Source organism: Strix uralensis, chromosome 2, assembly GCF_047716275.1.
Source record: "Strix uralensis isolate ZFMK-TIS-50842 chromosome 2, bStrUra1, whole genome shotgun sequence".
NCBI classification, from domain to species: domain Eukaryota; kingdom Metazoa; phylum Chordata; class Aves; order Strigiformes; family Strigidae; genus Strix; species Strix uralensis.
The window spans coordinates 14947981-14971645 of NC_133973.1; the positions used below are offsets into that span (position 1 = coordinate 14947981).

Below are 23665 nucleotides of genomic sequence, written 5' to 3' on the forward strand. Positions count from 1 at the left end.
AACATATATGTCTCTGATTGCTATGCAAATCTACACAGGGTTTGACTGGGAATTTCAGAGGAAGCCAGAAAAATGACTTTGTGTTCTGAATATTTATTGTTAGGAGAGGCCAGACAGGGGCATATATAAGATGGTCATTGCTAAGAAGCAGAAGAAAACATCAAGTACAAAAACCCACCCGAACAGTTCCATTTCCTCTTATGACATTACTGCTTTCCAGCAACTCATAAGGAACTTAAAATTGATGGTAGAGTTATGCATTGCTCGGTCCATCTTCTTCAAAACACACTTTTGAATTCATTATATTCATTAATTACATACCCACTGAATATTTCTTACTTGTTTGCAGTAATACTATGAAGAACGTGACAAATTTTTTTTTATTTTGTTCTTAACATCTGGTTTATTGGTTAGCAAGGCCTGTAACATACAGTAGTGTTCCCATCTGGTACTGATTTTTAAAATTTTTTTTAGTAGCTATGTTAATGGTTAACAGTTTCAGTTTTGAGTGCAGTACAGTTGCCATAATGCAATTTCAATTACCAAAGAAATTTTTCATAATGTCTCAAGGACTCCAGCCAACAAACATCGTTTCATGAGAATTCTGTACCAGCTGCACAATAGTGCAGCTGCTTGTATGATCCATCTAGATCTTTAAATATGTAGTAGACTTCCAAAATAAATATCGACGCTCTAAATTCAGAGTAACTGAACGCTAAGTGAATATACTTGTATATTGTTTCAGTTCTGCAAGTGTATTGAACAAAGACTTTAGGGTAAAGTGACAATTTAGTGCAGCGACTGAAGCGTCTGCACTTTCTGACCTGAAGCATACAGGGAATGCTACAAAGACTGTTGTGATGGGAGCTTGTGGGTACCTGAACTGCTCTTGTAACCAAGACCCCGGGTGGGGCTTGGAAGGGGAGTGGATCACTGTTTGCTTGTACTGCATAGGCAGTATACTGCGCTATAACGTCATAATCTTACACCTCAGTACTTCTACGGATCGCCTGGGGGCTGGCAGGAAGATTCCCAATGCTAAATCGTTTGGTCTTTGGGATTTCTTTTTGCCATCATATGAAGCTTTTGAAACTGCCTGCAGCTACCAACAGGATGTAAGCTGAGTTTCGTGAGTGTTCAAAATGACAGCAGAATCTCTCAAGGGACTGATAAAGAAGTTCTGGATGACTGTTCAGTGTTAAGGTGATACTAACTTGGGGTCAGAAGGCATTATGTTCCCCTAATATAAAAGTACTGGGAGTGGAAGGAAGTTTGCCCTTCAGTGTCACCCTCTGAGATTATTTAATAATTTCTCTTCCATTGCAGGAAAATGGAGAGTACTGTAGATGCTTATCTGCCCTGTTCCTTTTTCTTGTGAAACGTTATAGTTGTGACTGTTAGGATGTTAAGTTCACCATCTGTATCCTTGCTGTCATGATTCACTAGCTAATGCTGTGACAGAAGGCAATATTGTAAGATGTCTAAAGTAGTTTAGAATTGACCCCCTGCAAGTGTCTGCTTCTTTCCATTGCCTTTAAAGGGAGATTGTCAGCTGTGTCTCTGTTGTCGATATCAAAACGTAAGTGAGAAGATGCCCACCCTGTATTTCAGCTTTGCTGCAGTGGGGTATTGGTACCAGAAGCGCAGTACCTCTGGATAACAACCTACTCCTTGTTAGCAGCCTCCCTGGAGTAACTATCCATTCAGGTGTTCTCACCTCAGGCGCTCTGAAGCAAATGGGGAGTTCCCTTTCACAACAGGGGCAAACTGCCTCTAACTAATTTGGCTTTTACTTTGGGTGTCAAGAGTAGGAGAGTGCAAACAATTACGATGATGCAGCTGGTGCACAGAAACTTTTAATCTCCTGTAAACTTTTGCATGTGTCAGAGCTCATAGAAACTTGCCTACAATCTGCTAACCTCCCATTTAAATAATAAATATTAGCTTGAGACTGAGGGAGATTATTATAAATGGGAAGAAGCATTTTTTAAGTAAGTACAAGCATAAATGATGTTCTAATGTAAAGCTTTTGCTGTATTTCAAATTTGCTTATCATAACAGTTTTCCTTTGAAGGCAAGCTGTAGGTCTTAGCCTGCAAGCTATGTGAAGTTTGGCTGGCTTTTGTGGAATTGGAAGATTGGATGTATCTCAGAGACATCTGCCCTTCTGTTGGCTAATACTGGCCATAAGGTCTAGACACTTCAGTAACTTGCAAATAGATGAGGAAACTGCAAAAGCTTTATTTCCTTGGAAATCAGGTGGAAAATAAAACATATTAAACTAGGAAATGCATCTCTCCATAAAACCAACTAACTAGTAAGAAAGGTTGCAGATTTCTGTGGGATTTCACAAGCAGAAGTGTTGGTCCAGTTACTTATCAGCTGAACATATATGCAGATGCAAATTAAGCTTTTGCTTCTTGAAGTACTGTTCATTTCAGTTCTCAATTCTCTTTTTTTCATTTTAGACAAACATGAAACTAAATTAAAAGGTGTAATATATTTTCAAGCTATTGAAGAAGTCTATTATGATCATCTAAAGAACGCATATAAGGTAAACTTTGTTATTGTTGTCTTAACTGAGTATCATACTGCAGTACCCAAAGTACGGTAGCTGCTGTAAAGTCGAAGGGAGAGCTGATGTTATTCAGAAAAAAGAAACAACAAAAAAAAAACAATGGAGTGGAGGAAAAGGAAGATGAAGCCAGATCAGTGATTAGCACTGTTGGGGTTTTTTTTATACTGATGAAAGCAGAGATAAAAGTGTCTACTTGCCAATTGGGATTTGCTGCGAGGAATTCCTTAGTCCTGGCTTTGGCAAATCAAGAGATGGCTTAATGGTGTCTGTTGTGGAGAGGGACTTAACTGGTGCTGGCAGCTCATGGCATCCCCTGCCTCTCATCTGTAATTTAAATGAGCTGTGAACAAGCCAAATATATCCTTGGCACATGGAGGTGGTTGCAATCACTGGACAGAGTGGGGGAGTTAGTTATTTGGGCATGAAACAACAGTTTGGAGCCCTGTACTACTGAGTAATAGTCTAGTGGAAACATGTTGTATATAAGTGTTTATGGTGGATACAAACACTTTAAACACATCTCTGCTTCCAGTGCTGCAGTGTAGGATGCAGCAGTACAGCATTTTGCATTTCATCTTTCTCCTTGACCCTATCATAAATCTCCCTGTAAGTAATTTCACTTCTGGTACCAATAAATGGCTTTGATTTCATTCTTTTGATGTCCTTCTTTCTGTTTTATTTTAGAGTCCCAACCCGTTGCTCACTTTCAGTGTTAAGACACACGACCGGATATACTATATGGTTGCTCCTTCGCCAGAAGCCATGAGGATATGGATGGATGTTATTGTTACAGGCGCAGAAGGCTACACCCACTTCATGTTGTAACAGGAGGGGGCAATAGGGCATACTGCAATAACGTAACATATGAAGTTAGCCATATGTAGTAAAACCTTGAAAAGCCAGTGAATACTCTGAAATGTCCTCCTTATGATGTGCACCCGAAACCTCAGAATGAGAGGCGCTTACAAATGCATTGAAAAGGGGGGGTGGTTACTTGTTTTAGTTGATCTTTATAGGAATGAAAGAGCTAAAGCTGTTGAGAGAACTGTAGTGCTCCAAAATGGATAATCAGGCAATTTTAATTACAGCATCTTGATTCAATGATAATTTTCTACAAATTCTCTTATATGGAGAATGTCGTCATCAGCTCATACTAAACAGTTTACAAATATGTGTGTTCTCATCAGTATGCAAAAATTCTAGTAATGGAACAAAAAGGCGTAACAAGCATATATTTTAATATGCAGCATTTGACATTTATAGATGATTAGGTGACTTTTTAAAACTTTTAGTCAAGTATTTTATAAAAATATAAACAAAAAAGCAACCCTAAGGTACACACAGTTCTTGCCTTAGTAGTTAAATATTACAACAGAGCCAAAGAGTTACACGATTCCCTTCTCATAATGTTTTCATATTGTTAGCTGTACCTAACTTTCTCTAAGGGGGGACAGGGCCAAAACTCTTCATGACTTTTAATGTAATTGAATTGTTAGGATATTCTGTGTGTTCAGAAACTGCATGTTTAAAGTCTGCATCTATGGAGCTTAACAAAAATCCAGAAGAATAGCTTTATAAAGATGCATTTTTCCACAAGGATATGAAACAGAAACACATGTAGTAACTTCCTCATAAGGAGGGTGTTTTTAATCTTCTCTATTGAATAAAATGAGCTGATTGTATAGAGCCTACAACAATTTTCTTTTATGTAGTAAGGTCCCAGCGTGGTTCTAACCTTACTCTGTGCCAAGTGAATGGTCTACTGAAACCTCTCAAACCTTGGTCCCCTTGAAGCCAAGCATCAAAACCTCTACCTATCTAAATTCTTTGAAGTCAGATTTTCAGCCCTGGAGAGTTTTTTCAAAATACATATCTGCACAGAATAATGCTGTTAAATAGAATAAAAAGAGAGGCAAGTTCTAAGAGTTTCCGCTAAGCAGTGTATGAATAAAAAACCCTGAAAATTTCAAGCAGCAGAGACTGGGATACCTAAAACAACAGAAAAACTGAGGGTGCAGGGGTCTCCCATTTTAAAATCACTTCCAAGTCCTGGAGTAATATTGCAAAAACATAAATTATTTAATTGAACTTCAAGAAAGTCTCTTATAATATGACTTTAAAGAGGTTCTATTTCAGTAATCAAAACTTATGTGCTATGTGGTTTGTGTAATAGAAGAAAGCACATTAGCCTTTTTTTTTCTTGATGAAAAGTTAATGGCTTTTGATGGAATGAATAGAAGTATGCTGGCAGAATATTTTTGTTATACTTTTTAAACCCTCTATCTGTAATGAAGGGGTTGAATATTTTGTGGTATACACAGGTGATATGGTTGCTCTAGCATGACAAACATCAGTTTCATCTTGAATCATGAAAGAAGGGACTGTTATTGCAAGATAATTGTTATCATCTGCGCAGATCACAGCTTGTAATCTAATGATTTAAAACACTATCAGAAATAAATTGCTTTGGTTTATATAATTATTATTTTTCCCTGATGTTGTATCTTGATTTTACTCCTAAGTATGGTTATAAAGGTTTTCTAATAATGATTTTTGTATCCTGCATGATGCAATGAAGGCATTTCAATAAACATTTTTAAAAATACACTTGTTTTAAATATTCATTTGCTGCTTTATCTTGAGACATTTCTAGTTACCTTTTAAATAGTCATATACAGTTGTGCAAGTAATTTTTTATTTCTTAGTAATGCTTGATCTAACTATTCCATGTGTTTAACCATAGAAGAGCTATGGAAAATAATCTTTCAGATGGCAGTAAAATTAGGAGTGTAGTCTATTTATTGCATGTACATAATAACTTTCTTATTTTATATTTGACTTAGGCATGACTTTAATTGCAGGAAGCATTAGCTCATTGTATAAGCCCATGTGGTTTTATGATTTTTTTTTTTTTGACTAAGTTTGCTATCATCACCACAAAGTGTGGTGGGTTTTGTAGTGGTGGACATCAAGACAAGGCAAGCAAAGCATGGTGGTAGGCACTATCTTTTATGATCAGTCTGTAAGCCCTCCATATTTACCCCTGTGGGAGTCAAGTACCCACTTACCCTGAAGGATCTCGGGCACTTGCAAACCCACATAGGCTGTGTCTCAAAAACCTCAGCCGCTGTGTCCCTTGACCGACAGGTGCTGACAGGCTGGCCTAGCACTTGCCTGGGAAAACAGCCTTACCTTTGCAGGCACTGCCTTTCCCTAGCCTTGTTTTCGTCCTTTCTGGATGGCTGCCATGGCCTGTACGTAAAAAGGTGCAGCGCTTAAAGACCTTGTGTTGGCTGCCATGCCCACACAAATGAGGCTGAGTAGAGATGGGTATGGAGGGATGGGTTGGTTCAAATGCCCTGCAGGTCAGGAAAAGGCTGAGCCCTGATGCCGCTGAAGATGTTGCCTGAAATACTCTCCAAGATTAGTTTAGAGAGGCGATATGGCTTATTCTGTGCAGGGTGCTAGGTGGAAAGCATCCACAATTCAAGCACTCCACACAAAAGAACTTCAAAGTATTTATACACTCCAAACTACAGGATTACTTATCTACTATAATGATTACTGGTTAATTACTTATTGTCTCTATCCCTCATTGGTTAGTAACATGCTTGCTCCAGTTTAAAGTTACAGTGGGTTTCTAATTTTCTGTACAGGCTCAAAGGGTGAGGGTCTTTTTTCAGGCAGGTGTTTCTGAAGCACTCTCTTAATTAACTGATGTATGTTAAACAATTTTAACAAGCTTCCATGTTGCAGGATGTTTCTCTTTTTCAAGGACAGTAGCTCCCGATTAGAAGTTTCATACTAATTATTGTTAATGGTTTGAAGAACAGACTGACCTAGCTGATGCGTCCAATCTGCCCTTGTATTTGCTGAGAAACATTTGTATGGACAATAATATTTAGTATGTGTCCTTGGGTGCGATGAGGAACATTTGTGTGGCCTACAATGTGCGATGATAAACAGTTGTGCGGCCTACAGTTTCCCGGTAAACAATACATTCTTTCTCACAGATAGCAAGCACATAAAATGTAAACAACTCTGAACAAGGCCTGTTGTTCGGGGTAACAGAGAGGTGATCAGGGGAGGGGCCATGGGTTTTTAAACGTCCTTTCTGGCCGGCTCTAAGGGCCAGGCAACTATGTGCATTGCATTTGGTATGTGTATGTTACAACATGTATACTCGTGACATTTCATACCCATATATATACAGGCAACCTCAAGTATGGGACTTTTCAGACCGGGTCTTGCCGGCCTTGTCTGGTACAGAGAGGCCTTCAAGGAGGCCTTCACGCAGTTCCCTTTCCAGAACGCGCCGAGGGGTGCTCATTAACTGTCTTTATTGACAAACCTTTGTTTCCTACCTCACAAATAACCCCACCGCCTCAGCTTCACCCACCGCCCTCCCCGGCCGCCCGCTGGCGCCCGCGCGGGCCCAGCCCCGCCCCGCCCGGGCAGGCAGGCGGGCGGTCGTGCGGCGCATGCGCGTGGCCCTCGCGCCGCCTTGGCGCGTGCGCGGGGAGGCGCCCGCCCCGCCGGGGGTGTACGGCGCGCGGCGGGGCCATGGCGGCGGCGGGCGCCCTGTGGGGGCTGGTGCGGGGCGGCGGCGGGCGCCGTCGCGCTTCGGCCACGGGGGTGTTGCTGTCGCCGCTGAGGGCGGCCCTGGGGCTCCCGGGTAAGGGACGGGCCCCGGGGCACTTCTGGTGGCACTCCGGCGCCGCTGCTCCCGCCGCCGAGCGGGGAGCCCGGGGGAGAAGGGGGTGTCCGTCCGTCGGAGGGGAGAGGATACGTGTCCGCGGCGGGTGTGACGGCCGGGGGGTGTTCGCTCTCGGCAGAGCGCGGGGCGGGCAGCAGGAGGTGACACCCTCCCCGCCCCTTGGGCCCTGACTCACCGGGAAGGGCTGGGACGCCCACCCGGGGTGAGGATGTTACCGCCGCTCCTCTGCCAGGGACGCGCTTTCTGTCAGGCTTTTCCTCCCGTGCCGGGCCTGCGGGGGGTGGGTCTGTGTCTGTGCGGAGGGGAGGGCAGGTACAGCCCAACCTCGAGCGTGTCTGCAGAGCAGCCGCTTTCCCACGCGTGTTTAGGCCGCTGTAAGCTGCTGCTGCCGTTTGCCGAGGAGCTGGGAAGACGAGGGAGCGGCCATTTCGCTTCCTGGGGTGTGAAGCGCCTACGCCTGAGGCTCCACCGGGCGTTGAAAAGCCTTGGCTGGCATCCACGTTTGAGTGAGATGATCCTCTGCCCAAACACGTAGTGCCCCATCTTGCTGTTCCAGACTCAGTGCTTGTCTGACTTGAGTTTATTCATTGCCTTAAATTTGACAGATAACTGGTTTCTTGATGAGGTAGTGAACCTCATCTGAGGTTACTTGGTGAGGAAGAGAGTAAAACTTATTTGCCAGTAAGGCTGCACGTTTTGTATCTCCATAAGGACATGGATACAGTGGGGTTTTGTTGATGTTTTTTCTTTCTTTCTGTGTGTTTAGAGTGATAGCGTGCTCAGAATAGCTGGTTACTGAGTGTGCCGTTAGGTGCTCTGAGACTGGACTGAGCAACAGGTCCTGCTGGTGGAAGTGGTGGCCTTCTTACTCCTGTAGCACAAACGACTGCAGGAAACAGAGGTGTGGACAGTGTTGAGTTCGTTATCTACCAGAGCTGTGTTAATCCTGTGCTGCTGCTGGCAGTGGGTAGGTCACAGTGCTGGAGCATTCCCAAGGTTGTTGGGAGGATTTCTTTGGCTTTGACAGCTAGCGCTGGGGTCAGTCACAGTTTCTGTTGGTCATCACACAACTAAAATTGCACAGGGGTTCTGATATGCAGAGAGTTCCGTAGCAACAGGCAAGGGGCCTGTGGTCTCCCTGTAGGTAGCTCCTGCTGTCAGTAGCTTGCTTTTATAAATACTAGTACCACCTTGCACCCTTCAGAAGTGCTTCCCTGCTCTTACCAAGGTCTGTCGCTGAAAACAGGAGGAAAAATTACTGGGTAGCTGTTCAGTTATTGTTGTTTTTGTCTGTCTAAAGGGAAGTCTGAGAGCACGACTCCAGTGAGCTGTGTTTTTGGATTGGCTGGGGTGGTTGCTTTAGGGTTTTGTATTATTAAGGTTAGGATTGCTGCCGGTGCACCTGCAGTAACTCGTTAAATGTGGAATATTAGTTTGTGGACTAGCTTAGGCAGCGGCTGTGTCTTGTAGCTGCAGTTTAAAGCCTGCCCAGTGTCAAAATAGTTAGAGGGCACCTCTAGAGTGCTGCAGGATGGAAAACCAGTGACTTCAGAGAAGGTCATCAAGGAGAAAAATACACCAAGAAGTGATAAACTTGATAGAAAAAGAATTAGGAATATTTCCTTTGTTACTGGTAGGTGAAGAAGTGACTGGCTTACTGATAGAAACACACAGAGACCAAAAGCCATAGCGTGGATGCATCTGAATAAATACACCTTTACTGTTGGCATTTATTCCACTTTATAATAATTGATGCATCAGTAGGATGAAGAACTGTCCTATTGTTTCAGGAAAGATGTAATGGTTTTAATCTATAGTTCAAAGGGTATAATTTCTGTTAGATTGTAGGAAAGAGCTGAATACTGGCTGCCTCCTGCATCTGTTATGCAGCCACATTTACTCATGCACATGCAAGTTTAAAAACAAACAAACAAACCCCCCTAAACCCCTTGACTGTAATCTCTCTGATAGTGAAAAAACCAAACTCAAAGCTGCAGAACAGTGAAGTGGTGTGATACTGTCATGGCCTGTTTTTGCAGTATTTATCCAGTTATTTACCACTAGGAAGCCCTGATGTATTTGGGGTTGCATAGTTTTTTTACCCCACTATTGATTCACAGTGTTGAAGGACCGGTCTTCTTCTAATCTAAGAAATAAGAATATCAAAGTCTTAGAAGTCTTGACCAAGCTTTCAGTTTAACAAATTATCTTGCTCAGTGGGATAATAGTGGATTGAGTCTCCATAACACCTCTCTACGAATCACTTGCTCTCACCCACAGCAGAGGTACAATTGACTGCTAAACTTAGATTAAATACTGTAGCAGCTGTGAGATTCATCGTAGTTATTCATTAGTTAGCATTTCCTTTGTTAATCTTTTTTCCTTGTTTGAAGCCAATTCAATTTTTTTGATGGCTGTTAATGTGAGTAACAGAGTCCAACCTAGTGTTCGCTTTCCAAATGTGTCTGGTTTGTTGTCTTGAACTGAAAACAAGATAACTTTATGCTGATAGGAAAACTTTTTTCTCATGTGTAATGTTGCAGATCAGTTTGACAGAAGTTGCGCTAAATGATCTTTCGTTTTTTAAATGTTTGCAAAATATTTAGGTTTGCAAAGTGCTATTTAATTCTGGATAAACAGAACAATCTGAGTACTGGAATAACATAACCTCTCCAGCAGGAATACACCAACCCGTGTAATGGGGTATCTGTGCCTCTTTTGGAGATGCGTAAGAAAATCATAGCTCTGCCGTGGTCAACGCTGTTTCTTCTTAGGGGATGTGTTTCATGTATTGGTCTGTATTTACAGAACATGTAGCTTTATTTTGTTTTTTACCTTCTGTGCTTCATATCTGAGAAAAAGGCTGATGTTAAGATGGCATAGTGGTAAAATAAGCCTTTTTTTCAGTGTTCCTGGCAATAATCTTAAGCAGAAATAGCTGCTGATATGATGAAAAAAGGCTAGATGTTATTTATTTAATTTGGTTTTAAACAATACTAATGTTGGCTTATGTTCATCATGTTGAAAAAGTTAGTCACAAGATTCTTTCCCAATTCCCACTTTTGAACTTCCCCACTGTACGTCTCCTTCACCCCATCTCCATCTTTGTGGATCTGGGGTTTTGATGCAGATGCACTTTTGTCCTTCAGTTTTCATTGTCATCAAAAATTTGTCGCCTCGTGTGTTTGTATGCTTATGATTGCACAGAGTACTTTAGTCCCCAAATTACATTTGAAATTCAGGCTGGAAGAAACAAGAAGGAAAAATTAAAAGTTAAACTAAGCAGGTGAAAAATCTTACCAGTTCACGTGAAATGAGTAAATATATTCAAGACTGTATAAAACATGAGGACAAATGAAGTATAGGAAATCTTAGCATTTAGCTTCAGTCAGCCACTTTGCTAATGGTGAGTGAACTTACATGGTTGGCATTTAATGATTTGAGAATGAATCACAATCAGTTTTCCCTTTCAGGTTGGTCAATACTAGTTAGTCATGAAAGAATATAGCAGATACTTTTTTCCTTTTCTCTTGAGCTGAAGTACCTTATTTTCACATCATACGCCCATATTTCCTGAATCCTAGTTTTATAAAAATATTAGTATTTCTGCCAAGATTACCATGATGATTGTACAAAATAACTCTCTTTATTAGTTTGCAGACTGAAATCATCGGTCAGCTTTCTTACTCGACCAGATCGACCAAATCTTGCTTATCATAAACTAAAAGGCAGGAATCCAGGGGTTATTTTCCTTCCAGGCTTGAATTCAAATATGAATGGTCAGAAAGCAACTGCCCTTGAAGATTTCTGCAACTCTCTAGGTCATGCTTTCATCAGGTACATTCAGAGTATTGTTCTTGTGAAAATGAAACTAGTATCATGCGTTGGGGGAAGGGGTTTTCAAAAAAATGTAGACTTTGGCATTTGGATTGGAATGCATGCTGTGCTGTACACAAGCTAAGAAGTGTCTGTCGTCCATTTCAAAGGTAGGATTTCTGTCTGTAGCGAGACTGAGGTAAATCAGGAGAAGGTGTTCTGAAAGTAATTCAGAAAATTCTCTGATAAATTCCTGTGTTCTAGCCAGTGCTATGTGTTACATTAAGGCTATAGGCACAGAAATGAAAAATAAAGGACCTGGAGTTCTAATTTTTTAAGTTACCACTCTAAGCATGCTTCTAACTGCGAAATCTTAAGTTTCCCAATGTCTTCTCTGATTTTAGAAGAACATGCACATGCTTGGTGGTACTCTCCTTTGATAGACTAGGGTGAATGCTGAGTTTCACAAGTCTTCGTGTTTGGGGATAGCGTTTGAAAAAGAGCTTGTACGTTTTAAAATACCTTCTAAACTGAAGTATTTTGGGTTTCTTGTCTCAGAAATCCTTTTTCTGGGAAGTATTCTGGTAAATTTGGATATTGTTACATCAAATGATAAGAGAACCCTGTATCACTTAATTGCATGTGTTTTGTCTAAACCTCATTTCATGCGATTTCTGGTTGTTAGTGATCATACACAGGACCAAGTAAGAAAATATTCAATGCATTATCTTGTCCCCTGCTTTATTTGTTTAAACGGTACTGTTTAGTTAGCTTCTATGTTGCTATAGACAGTACTGTGACTTTCAATCTGATGGTTATTTTTTCAGATTTGATTATACAGGATGTGGAAGTTCAGATGGTAAATTTGAGGAGTGTACGATTGGGAAGTGGAGGAAAGATGTTCTGTCTATACTGGATGAGCTTACAGATGGACCACAGGTTGTATTTTATTTTTAAATATAGAATGCTTTTTGTCCTCAAGGTAGAACATAGATCAGAAATATGCCATAGTAGCTTCTATTTAACATCTGACACCTGCCCTTTTTCAAGCTCAGTCATTTGGGAGGTCATATTTGTAAGACCTCTTTTGCAAGCAGGTAGATGACAAAGTCATGGAAACGTGGGTTGGCAGGACCTTGTGGAGGTTGTTTATTACAGCCTCCTGCTCAGAGCGGGGCTGTCATCCCCGGGAGTCTGAGGAAGCCTCATGGTGGAGGTTCCACCTGATAGGGGACAGGGACCTGTCCAGTGTGGCGCAGCCCTCTGCATGAAAAAGTGTGTCACTGACCCATGCTGATGCATTAATTAAAGAATTTGCAAGAATTTTACAAATTAAGATACTCTGTATGATAAAATAGCTTTAAAAAAAAACCATCAGAAGCAGCATTTGACTTCTTCAGTTACTTTAGAAATGACTGTGAGAAACTTGAAATCTCCTGCAACCTGGAAATACCTAGTATTGTGTTTAAAACAGTTTTGAATTATGAATTGCTTTTGTTGACCTCTTTCACTGTGCTGAACCTTTACCATGTGCATTTATTTTAAGAAGGAAACATAAAAGTACGCGTGTGATACTGAATTGTTTCCACTCTCATTTTGTTTACAGTGTTTCAGTCTCAGACAGCAATAACCAGCCATGCCAAACAAAAAGAATAATAAAATACCAGATCCTGTGGTGCTTACTCAGGCAAAATTTCCACTGGAGGTGACAGCAGTTCTGCCTGGGTAAGGACAGCAGGATTATGCCCAAGGTTTAAGTAGTTAAACAAAATGAAAACTGATACTTTGTGAAAGAAGAAAAAAATTATTAGTTGTTTCCTGTAAAATAATATCTTCTTTTCTCTCTTTTTCAGATTCTGGTGGGCTCCAGCTTGGGTGGATGGCTGATGCTTCACGCTGCACTAGCACGCCCAGATAAAGTAGCTGCTCTAGTTGGAGTAGCTGTAGCAGCAGACCATCTTGTGACAAGTTTTAAGAAGCTTCCCATCGAGGTAAATGTTGATGACTGGCTTTTGTGCAATCTAAAAATCTATCAAGCATTTAAGAAATTCTGTTGTTCAAACTGTACTTTTCCTGAAAGTCTTCCAGTAAGTTTTCTGTGTTTGTGGTGGAGGTAAGCTGAAAATTCACATTAATCTGAAAGTCTGCAAAATACTGTGCTTTTAGTATGAAGCTAGTGTGAGCACTACCTAGAATGTGTTTTTATTATTACTGTGGCATATAGGATGTGAAGTTAGATCCCTGCTGTTCAGCAGTCCATTAGATTTCAGTGTTGAATATCTTATATTTGCATTCAAATTGGATCCTTGTGCTTTCAAGGATGGAGAAGTATCTGCTAAAGTAATTGAGATGACATGGGATGAGATGAGTCTGACACACAGAAAGGGAATTCTTCAGATCACGTGTTTGTAAAGACTATTAAGATTTAGATAGTGGGAAGTCTCTGAGTTCCTTCCTTGATGATGATGTCCAGTCTTCAGGAAAGTAAATCAGGTGTTATAATGTGACAAATAAATATAGCATTAAATAACTCGTACTTTAGAATAATTAAAATATTTCCGTGGTGGTTTTTTTTCTTTTCTAAGGCACGTCGTAGTGTCATTATTACTTCTTAAAACTAAGGTGAGATTCTGGAAATACAGTATTTAGACGCAGCTATTGTGGCAAAGACTTGAAAAGACTGATCACTGGAAAATTAATTTTTCCTAGGATTTTCTTTGTTTAAGGTTCAGTGAACTGATTGAAGCCAAAGAGACTTACTGTTCATGTGGCTATACATCTTTTTATTTCTGATAGATTCTGGCTGAGAAACTTAATTTCATTGGCGTATCCTAACTAGATTAATTTTCAGGAGAGGCGTGCAGAGTAGCTTTTGTGACATGGTAGGGGGTTTGCCTTCTCAGATGCTGGAAGGTGAGCAGGAATATACCTTCTCTGCTAATAAAAATGAACAAAATGAAATTTTATGCCTGGGGAAGTTTTGTTGCATTTAGAACAGAAATAAGTTGAGACACTAAAGAACTCGTAACATCTGTCTTGTCTATTCTTTGCTCTCTTTTTTATAGGCACAAAAAGAAATAGAAGAAAAAGGTGAATGGAAATTTCCAACAAAGCATAATGAGGAAGGGTATTACTCCTTGACATACGACTTTATCAGAGAAGCAGAAAATCACTGTGTGCTAAATAGTCCTATTCCTATAACATGTCCCATACGACTCATTCATGGCATGAAGGATGATGTCGTCCCTTGGCAGATCTCTATGCAAGTTGCTGATCGTGTTTTGAGCAAAGATGTGGATGTTATCCTCCGCAAAATTGGCCAACATCGGATGAGTGAGAAGGAGGATACAAAACTTCTTGTGAATACCGTTGATGATTTAATTGACAAGCTGGCAACACTAGCATGAACTGCAGAGTAGCGTATGTGCATGGACTCTACACCTGACTCTTTTCCATGAGTAGCAGAAACCCTGTCCTTAACAAGATGATGCCAGGCCTGTGACTATCACAGTAGGAACTGAGCTTTACCTGCTGTTTCCTTACCTCTGTTTCGTAAAAACAGGTATTCTATTAATGCTGCATTTGCACAGACAGTCCAAAATGTGAAGGAGTGCTGCTGTTGTGTTCAGAACCTCTCCTTCACCACTTAAACCTTTTTTCGCAAGCTTCCTACGCTTTTGTACCAAAATGTTGATTCATTTTTGTTACTGTTGGCCTGTATGGTAAAACTTCAGTTTCCCGTGTCTTTGACACCTTTTTGGTATTGTATTCTTGTATCTTATGTCTGGAACCATCTGTGCAAGGCAAAATACAACTTAAGTGTTTACTAAAGTTATTGTTATTAGAAATAGTGAATAACAGGAAGCACAATAAACAGAATTCAGATAAATTATCGTATTGTCCTTAAGTACTGTTAAAAAGTGGAAGGCACACCCTGATGGTGTGCTTGGGGTACTACATAAGGAAGAAGTTAACTTCTAAGAACATAGGGCCTTAAAGTGCAAGTGGAGGATCAGTGGGGTTTATGTCCTCTTTTCCAGGCTCTCTTTTTGTAATAGTTAATTTGTGGGTATACTATTAAGGGAGCAATATATAATCTTGGTGTAAACTGAAACTGGACTGAAACAGGGACTATTTTATAATGACCTCTTTAAAGTGGGGGGTGCAGGACCATAGGGCATCACTGCCTCTTTTTTACGACTTGAGAACTGTAGGTTATTAGAAATAGTGTCTCCCAGAGTTAGGAATTTGAGGTGCACAATTGCAAGCCTGAAAACCCGTAACTGAAACGTGATAGTTGGATAATTCTTGTAACGTAAATCCTTAGAATTTGATAGTAAATGGATTTAATTGCAAATGTGACTATTACCTGATTTTTGTCCAGAAATATGGTACCATTCATAACTCGAGAGGAACTTACTTAGGTGAAAGGCTGGAATTAGTTCAGGCTGGCCTTAATATAAAGCATCAGTCAAAAGTATATGGTTGTTTCTGGCTTTAGTGTTTTAAGTAGTAAATGGCATCACTATTGCTACCTTAAAAGACTAAAGCTCCTGGGGGAAAGGAATTTCTAGAGGGTTTGCTGTTTTCAGTGTTAGTATTGTCAGTAGTAGTACCTTGTAAGTAGAAGTATGTTGTAGAGAGTTTTGTTGAGGTAATGGTTTTTAATTTAGAAAAAAACCCCAAACAACTAAAACAACCAACACCAACAATAAACCAAAAAACCCTAAATTTCAGATGAGTTCCTGTGAAGTACCTTCTTATTTAGGCTTCAGTGCTTCAAAAAACAAGAAACTGATGTAAAAAATTTGAATTCTGGTAAGAGAGTAAAAAAGATGCCTCTCGTTTAGATGCAAACCTTCTAATTCTAGTGTACCAGTTCCCTAATTCAATTAACCTAGCTCAGGATACTTGTTTGAGGAATTGCAACATTCCATGAATTCTTGTTTCCAAGTATTTCTGTTTCTGGAGTAGACTTTTTTTTCTGTCTGTAAGAATATGCAGTTTACTACTTCCTTAAGCTTTAAGACCTTTTGAATGTGTTTTTTACTTTTGAGAGCAATTAGTTCAGATAATTCAGGCAAATTGCTTGGCCATTCCATTCCTGAAGGTTGGCCTGTGTTCAGGTTTATGTATTGTTAAACAGTTGTTGTCTTTACATGTAGTCGTGTGACTTGCATCTGCTAAAACCTGAAAAACAGATTTATGTGAGTTTTAAAGACATAGTCAAATCAAAATTAAGTTACTTCAAAACTTTCTGCTCTTAGCTTATTATGACTTTTTTTTAATCCAATTTTGTCACATCTGGATTGTGTTGTCTGTTAATGGAAGAAAAAGTTGAAAAAAGTGGACTGCAGTAATTCCAAAGTAATTTTTATTAAGGCCCAAAGTTATCAGTTGTGATAGATGTACTTTTTGTTCACACATATTAAAGTTATTTCAGTAGCTGAAAATTTTTGAGCTTTTTTTTTATTGGGAGTTATACCTATAAACATTCAATTTAACTCTTAATACTTCAGACAGGGAAGAGTCATTATTTCTGTATAAACTGTAGCTGCATATTTCTCTTGAAAGAATTGCATTGTATTCTTTCAAAGCTTCACCTTAGCCTTTATTAAATAATTGATATTTTATGGGTAAGGTCTTTTTGTTACTATGCCTTAGAGCAAGATAGTTGAAAACAAATGTTGAGGGGAGCAGCTGTGCGAGTAGTTTTCAGGGTTTTTTTTTTTTCTTGTTTGGTGGTGGGTTTTTTGTAGAGTTTTTTTCCCCATTATTCTGCTGTAATAACATTAGGTGGGAGAAGGCAGCATAACAGGCTTGACATAATTGTTGAGGATACAAAGCTGCAGCATCAGTTCTCAAACCACAGCATTACTGAAACTTAATCCTAGGGAGGGGTTTTTTTTGCATGCCAGTTGTTTTCTAGTTCTCTCTGTTTTCCTTCTCCGCTTGCTAAATGGTGATTAGTGGTAGCATTTACATTATAGGTACACCCAAAATTCGCTACATACAGCACAAATGCAAAGTCAGAGATGAGACTTCCTTCATAGAGACAGTATTCTAGGTAGTATGTTGAGATTCAGAGAATAGTAGTGCCCTTCTTTCTGTTCATTTACCATTTTCTAAATTCAGTTTATATTCCTTAAATACGAAGAGGTGGCTTTCAGGTAGACCTTATGCAGACAGATATTTTCCTTGTGTTCATGCTGGAAATTACCAGCATTTTGGTTACTGTCAATTTGGCATGTTCATATGCCTGAAAGAAGGGATAGATGATAACCAGGGAGATTTACATCCTACCTGTGACTAGCTCTTGACCTACCAGGAGGTTTTGACAATCTTGCATAATGTAATATTCACATATTATGGTGTCATTCCAATTTTATTTGGTACTACGTTTTGTCCCCTGAGTTAATGCCAGTGGCATCTCTTTCATCTTTGCCAGTAGATGTCTACATAGTGAATTATTTCCAGTATTAGTCATGTTTAAAAACAAGTATTTCCTTCCTCTCTAGAGATACAGTATTAAACTAAGGTATTATTTGGAAAGCTCTGCATGGTGCAAATTTTCAAAATCCTTTGTAATGAATTCCTATGTTCTGGGTTTGTTTTTTTCTTTTTATACAGATTTCTAATTTCCTGCCAAATAGAAAGTATGTTTTGTGAATATGTAACATACGTTTCCTCAACAATAAGCTTGATTCATACAAAATGATCAGTGTCTTCTGCTTTCAGATTTACCAACTCTTATCTCGTGCTGCCTGGGGAGGTTGGTTTTCTTTGAATACCTTAATCTACACTTAATTATTTTCAGTAGCACTCTTAGCTTAAGTTGTTAGCGTTCTCAGTATCTTACACTTTTGACAGCTCTGAAAATGACTTCTGGGCTCATCTGTCACCGAGTGCGGTACGGACATGTTGGGCTGATGCCACTGTCACAATATGAGGATGCTCTGGACAGTAACCGAGCAACTCAGCTGCTTGTGTTGTTGATTTTGATCAAACAACCCTAGTTGAATAAGCACCTCGAGGTATTTATCTTATATGTAATGGTTAAACATAACATTAACTCTGGCTGAGGAGTTAGTTACAGTCATTCAAGTTCCATGAGTAAATACCAAAAAGCTGCTATAGCTAGGCAGGGAGCTTGGTTAGCATATAGTGCTGAAGAAGCAGGTAACAGTTTTCCTTAAAAAGAAACAAAAGCATTACCAGCTGACCTCAACTGTCCCTAGTCCTTACCAACATTTTAGTTTCAGATCTATTGCAAAATCAAACTACTTGAGACTTAACTTTGAAACAAACAATTCTGCTTTCTAAAAAGGGAGACAATGGTGAGACGTGTTTTCCTGTGTTTGGGAGTAAATTTTGCAATAGACCAGTATGTGGTGAAAGCGTCTCTAAAGCTTATTCAACTTGTTTCCTAATAACCAAGTGCCCTTATTCTTTGTATATTGAGCTGTACTAATACAGTTTTATATACATGTATTTTTATCTTAACAAGTATTCTACTTGTTCTGTCTCTTCTGTTGCTTGCCTCTGTATTACACACTTCAGCTTTTTGTTTTTTTGGTGTTACATGCTCTTTCAGTGTTTCATGTAATTTCAGTTTAGCTGATTTATTTTCTCTTCCATCAACACTAAACACAAACAAAGCAGTGTTCACAAAAAAAAACCCCTAGCTGGATAGGCCTTAGAAGAACTGCCTCCTGCTGTTTCATTTGTATGTTAATTTTGATTATGTGCTCTCTTGGACATGCTGTTATTCAGTGGGGCTGAGAGATTTATGGGGTACCATACTTTTCATAGCAAATTAAAATGTGCTTAGAGAGAAACTTTCATCCAGCTATGTGTCTGCAGCTGCTCAAATGTTTCCAATGCTCTAGTCATACTGCAGTACAGAGTTACAACATTTTTTTGAACCCATGCTAGTCAGAGTCGCTACATTGGGTCTGTGCTTGTCATTTCTCCTTGGTCCCTATCCTCTCCTCTGGGGCGGAGGAAATGGGAGGAAATTGTGTCCTGGGGAAAAATGAGATTTGAACTAGTTTGATTTTTAAGTTGTGCTGTTATAGGGAGGCCTACCTTACCCTTTCAGATTATTTTTTGTTTTAAAAATAAGGCTAAAAACATTATGTTAAAGGCTTCCCTGGAAATAGAAGAGGATTATGTGTTTCATCTGTCTCTTAAGATCAGTGGTCTATGCTTTGGACTGATGTACAAATTCGGTCAGCTGTGTGAGAATGCAGAATTTTACTAAAGCTTGGTGAAAATTCAACAACTGTGTAAAGAATACGTACAGAAACGCCAACAATCACTGCGTGCTCTTGCCCTTCTGCCCTTGTTCTCAAACCCAGCAGGGACAGGAAAGGCAGAGGGAACTTGGCTCTTCTGTTTAATAGCAGGCAGCTTGCTATGTGTGTGGTTTTAATGCCACTGTGCATGTTGCTTTTCTCCTGGCAGGTGTTTACTAGGGCAAGAGATTACTGTAACGGTTGGGAAGAAGAGACAGAGATGGACAAAAGATTTACTTTTGTCACAGATTTACTGCTCATAGATCAGTTTACGTAGCTCAGATTTACTTTGTGACTGTAGGACCTCATCTCACTTCAATATATATTTGCCTAGAACAGAAGAGTATTAGTTACATCCCTGGCCATGGTCTGCATAAATCTAAATTATAGGACCTATGGCAGTCTAGTTGCAGGCTTGACCTTGTATTTATCTTTCAAGTCCTGCATATGTATGTTATATGGTCCAATGCTTCTATTCCATTAAAGAGAAATGGCCATCCTCCATATGACACAGTAATTGTAGCTTGTGATCTGCTCAGGGATGAGGAGGAATAGACACGTTCTCAGCCTGCTACAGTGTCTTGTTTTGTGGTTGGCAAGGAGCTTCAGCTAGCTCTGCGTTTATACTCGGCATGAAAAGCAAATGACAGCTGCTAAGACTTCCAGTCACCTGGTTCTGAGACTAAAATACAAATTTAAAATGTTTTTAGGCTGGCACGTGAAAGGTTATGTTCTTTGGGGGCCTTTTGACCTGCACCATGTTGTCCGTTTGCCTCCCACGTGGCAACACGAGAAGGTCACTGCTGCCGGTCGGGGTGGAAGCAGGTGCTCGTATCTGCACCAAAGGTATGCTGAACAGTAGCACACTTAAGGGTTGGAGTGATGTCAATGGCCTGCTCAGACTTTGGTCCTCGAAAAGCAATTCCTGAAGGACATGGGCTGCCTGAGAACAGGTCTGGTGAGCCTTACGAGAATCCTTTGCTCTGCTTCTGTATTGAATGTGGTTTGCTGGCAGAAAGTGTGCCAGAATATGCTAGTCCTTAGGACAGCAACTCTTGAAAAAGTCTCTGACAGCAAAGCTAAATCCCTAATCGTAAAAAGAGCATTTATTTAGTTAGGAGATTTAATCTGTTTTGTTTGTTTGTTTATAAATCTTGCTGTCAGTTTTGACCTATGTTTCAGTGAAATAAAGATGTTACTTCTTTTCTGTTCTGCTAAATGTGTATTGCAATGCGTAATTTTCAAACCAAGGTAGTTCTCAGAAGGTATTGTTTATGTTGGGGACAGATAAAAAATCGGTATGATGAGATGTGTTGGTTTTCTTTCAAGGAGTCTGTCAATCCAGCACAAGACTTAAAAGATCCTGAGACTTAAAATGCACAATTTACCTCCAAGGTCACCTTGAATATCAGGAATGCTGGCAATTATATCCACAGGAGTTGTTTTCCAGTGGTAAGTGGTAACTGTTTCTGCTGGCAAGCTGCCTGCAAGGTGGTCAATGACTTATGAATCCCAGAAACACTTATGATTGTGGCAGCCTTAGGAGCTGCCTTGTTTTGCAGACTGGAGTGACACTGCATTCTGTTCTGTCCCACAAATAATAAGGTCCTTCATTCCTGACTTAATTTGCATTTAATCTCAAATTTGAGGTGTTCAAACTATGCACTTGGTTGGGGCTTAACCTCTTCAGAGCTGGCAAAGAAACCCTTTTGCAAGTGAAAGACAAGATACATGCTTCAGTTAGCACTTTTTGTCTTTGAGGCTCTCTAGATTTTAGATTTCATATTAAAGGGGAAGTTAGAATTTTTGAAATTAATGTTGTTCCCTGCTCTGATACCTGCCACCCAGTTTGCACAGTTAAAAAGATGGCAATATTCCTATAGCCTCTTTTTTCCCCTTGTCTGGCTAGTTCGCTTGTGTAGAACATCTTCACGTATCTTATGACAAAGCAAGTCCATGAATAAAACCAAGGGTCTGCAGAGCACTTAGCTGGCCTTGCAGCTCCCTGAAAAAGGCCCTGTACTTGCACTGGGCTTGTATGGAACCTTAGCATCCTCTCTGCAGCTCTAGAAAATGTGACATCACGACATAGGCTTTATATGCAGGGCCTCAGAAGTTTCCTTGTGAAGGCAGTGCTCTAAAGCATTTTACAGATTTGGAAAATGTCCTGAAATTTTTTCTTTTTTTTAAACTCAGTTATGAAAGGTCTGTTATTGCACAGTGGCAGACCTGGGCAGTAGAGCTTGGACTTCCCAGTTATTCTAATTGCTGGCTATCTTTGTCTGATGGGAACTGACCCAGCGTACTTTGAAAGACAGTGCTTTGGGGATGGCTGAAATACCAGACTCCAAGGAGTGAGTTGCCAGACAGAATCTAACAAAGGTTAAGGGTTGCTCTGTAGCAGGATAAGTTTTATTTCTCCCTCTGTGTTTCAGTTGGAAGACATTGAAAGCTATCAAGCTACCCTGGATCTAAACGTGGGTAGTGAGCTAATTAATGTCAGTTTTGTTGTTGTTGGCAGCATTTGTTTATAGATTTACAAAGTTTTTAAGTTTATAAGGTAATATTGTCATTATTTGAAAGCATAAGATGAGCCACGGCACTTACAGGCATTAAATCCTACTTCATGTCTTCTAGCTTCATCTCTACTTACTGAAGAGATTTGTATTTTTAGTCATTACTTCCAATCTTGCATTCCCAAGAAAAATAAGAGGACAAAATCCATCAGAAGCAGTAGGTGAAGTGTTCTGGTGGTAATACCTTTGCTGCTGAAAACCTGCCCCTTCTACATCACATTTGTAGCTGTCAGGCTTTAATATGGCTCCGTTCATCAGAAGGAACTCGAGTTCCTTCAGTTCTTTGTTTTGTAGCCACATGTGCTTGCCATTTCTTAACTTCTGTTTTTGGTGAGCTAAACAGATAATCCTTCCGAGGTGATTACTGTAAAGGCTCTAATTTTCAGTCCTCTAGTTACTGGAGTGACTATTTGAATTTACTTCATTCGTGGCTAGACTTTGACTGCAATGAGACATATTTTTGCCTGCTTTCAAGGAATCTTCTTTATCTTTGTAGTTTGCTCATCACGGCATGTATGAGCTGGGATCTTCCTAGGAGTATGAGCTTTTTAGCATATTAAATAGTTCAGGCCTGGGAACACAGCCTTGTACAAACTGAATGAAAATATACACGATCATTAATGATTTTTCAATTACAGTCATATTATAGGACCTACTAGTTAGCCAGCTTTAATCTCTTTAATGTGTCATGTTGCTTCGGAATCAGTTTAGTTCTCTAATCAATGTGTTGTGCAGTAGCCAACTCTAATGTATTACAGCACTCTTAATAAATTGCATCAACACTATCGCTTTCTAAAAGAAATTCATCCCATTGTTTTCCCAGGCTAGATGGCACAGTAGCAGGCTTATGATTTGATTACTCATGCTTTGGAAATATTGGTAGGGGGCTGGCTTTTTTCCAATCCTCTGCATCTTTTCTGGTTTTTAAAGCCTTATTAAAAATTGATATTGATGGTCAAGCTTGCTTTTCAGCTTTCACAGTATGCAATGGTCCCTAGAGAACAGGTTGCATAGCCAACATCTGTGAAGGGGGAGACCTCTGCTCTGCAGTTTAGGAGAGTTAAATTACCTAACCCTGCCCCCATGGTAGGAAATGGGGGGAGAGGCTGATGCAAAGGTAGGTGGCTTTCATGAAATCTCATTGCTAGTGAGCACTGGACGCCCTGCTGTGACCATAAACAGCCAAGGAACCTGGGTAGCTCCCTTCTAAACAGAACAATGCAAAAAGATCTGAAAGTGCAAAATAAAGCTTCTTGTTCTTTGTGGGACTAGCCAAGGCCTGGCCCTTAACAGTTGCTTGAATGGAAGGGACACGAAATTAATGTAATGCCTTTTACTGTTGCAGCTGCAGTTTACTCCTCCTCTGATCTCCAGGCTTGGTTTGCAGTCTTGATTCCTGTGCATTTGCTGTGCCTTCACCAGCATGCTTGCTGGGATGGAAAGTGCTCAAGTGGTGGCCCTGTCACGTAGCATGCTCTGAGTTATGTAATCACATATTTCATAGAGTTCTAAAACTACCAGTGCAGAGAAGAGAAAGCACTAAATGAAATGCCCGTGGAGGACAACAGTGAATTGGGTCATCTATTAAATTTTTCATCTCGTGAGTCTGCTCAAGCCCAGCAACATCTGAAGCAGTATAAATCTGAGAATTGATGGTCTTAAAATGAGAAAGTAATGGATG

The 23665-nt window shown here is 40.0% G+C and overlaps 2 protein-coding genes across 8 annotated transcripts in view; both read left to right on the forward strand.

The window, feature by feature from the left end:
* PHLDB2 (pleckstrin homology like domain family B member 2) overlaps positions 1–5183 on the forward strand; it is a 123853-nt gene extending 118670 nt beyond the window's left edge. For all 7 annotated transcript variants that reach the window (XM_074856631.1, XM_074856669.1, XM_074856658.1 and 4 more), the window contains 2 exons: positions 2469–2554; positions 3263–5183. In XM_074856631.1, coding sequence (XP_074712732.1) covers positions 2469–2554; positions 3263–3403 — 227 coding nt within the window. In that variant the 3' untranslated portion in view covers positions 3404–5183. The remainder of the gene's footprint in view (positions 1–2468; positions 2555–3262) is intronic.
* A 1926-nt stretch (positions 5184–7109) lies between these two features.
* On the forward strand, positions 7110–16564 carry ABHD10 (abhydrolase domain containing 10, depalmitoylase). The gene is made up of 5 exons (XM_074856694.1): positions 7110–7253; positions 10949–11132; positions 11939–12050; positions 12965–13102; positions 14177–16564. The coding sequence occupies exons 1-5, from the start codon at positions 7142–7144 to the stop codon at positions 14516–14518; spliced, it is 888 nt and encodes a 295-aa protein (XP_074712795.1). The 5' UTR covers positions 7110–7141; the 3' UTR covers positions 14519–16564.
* Positions 16565–23665: the final 7101 nt, after the last annotated feature.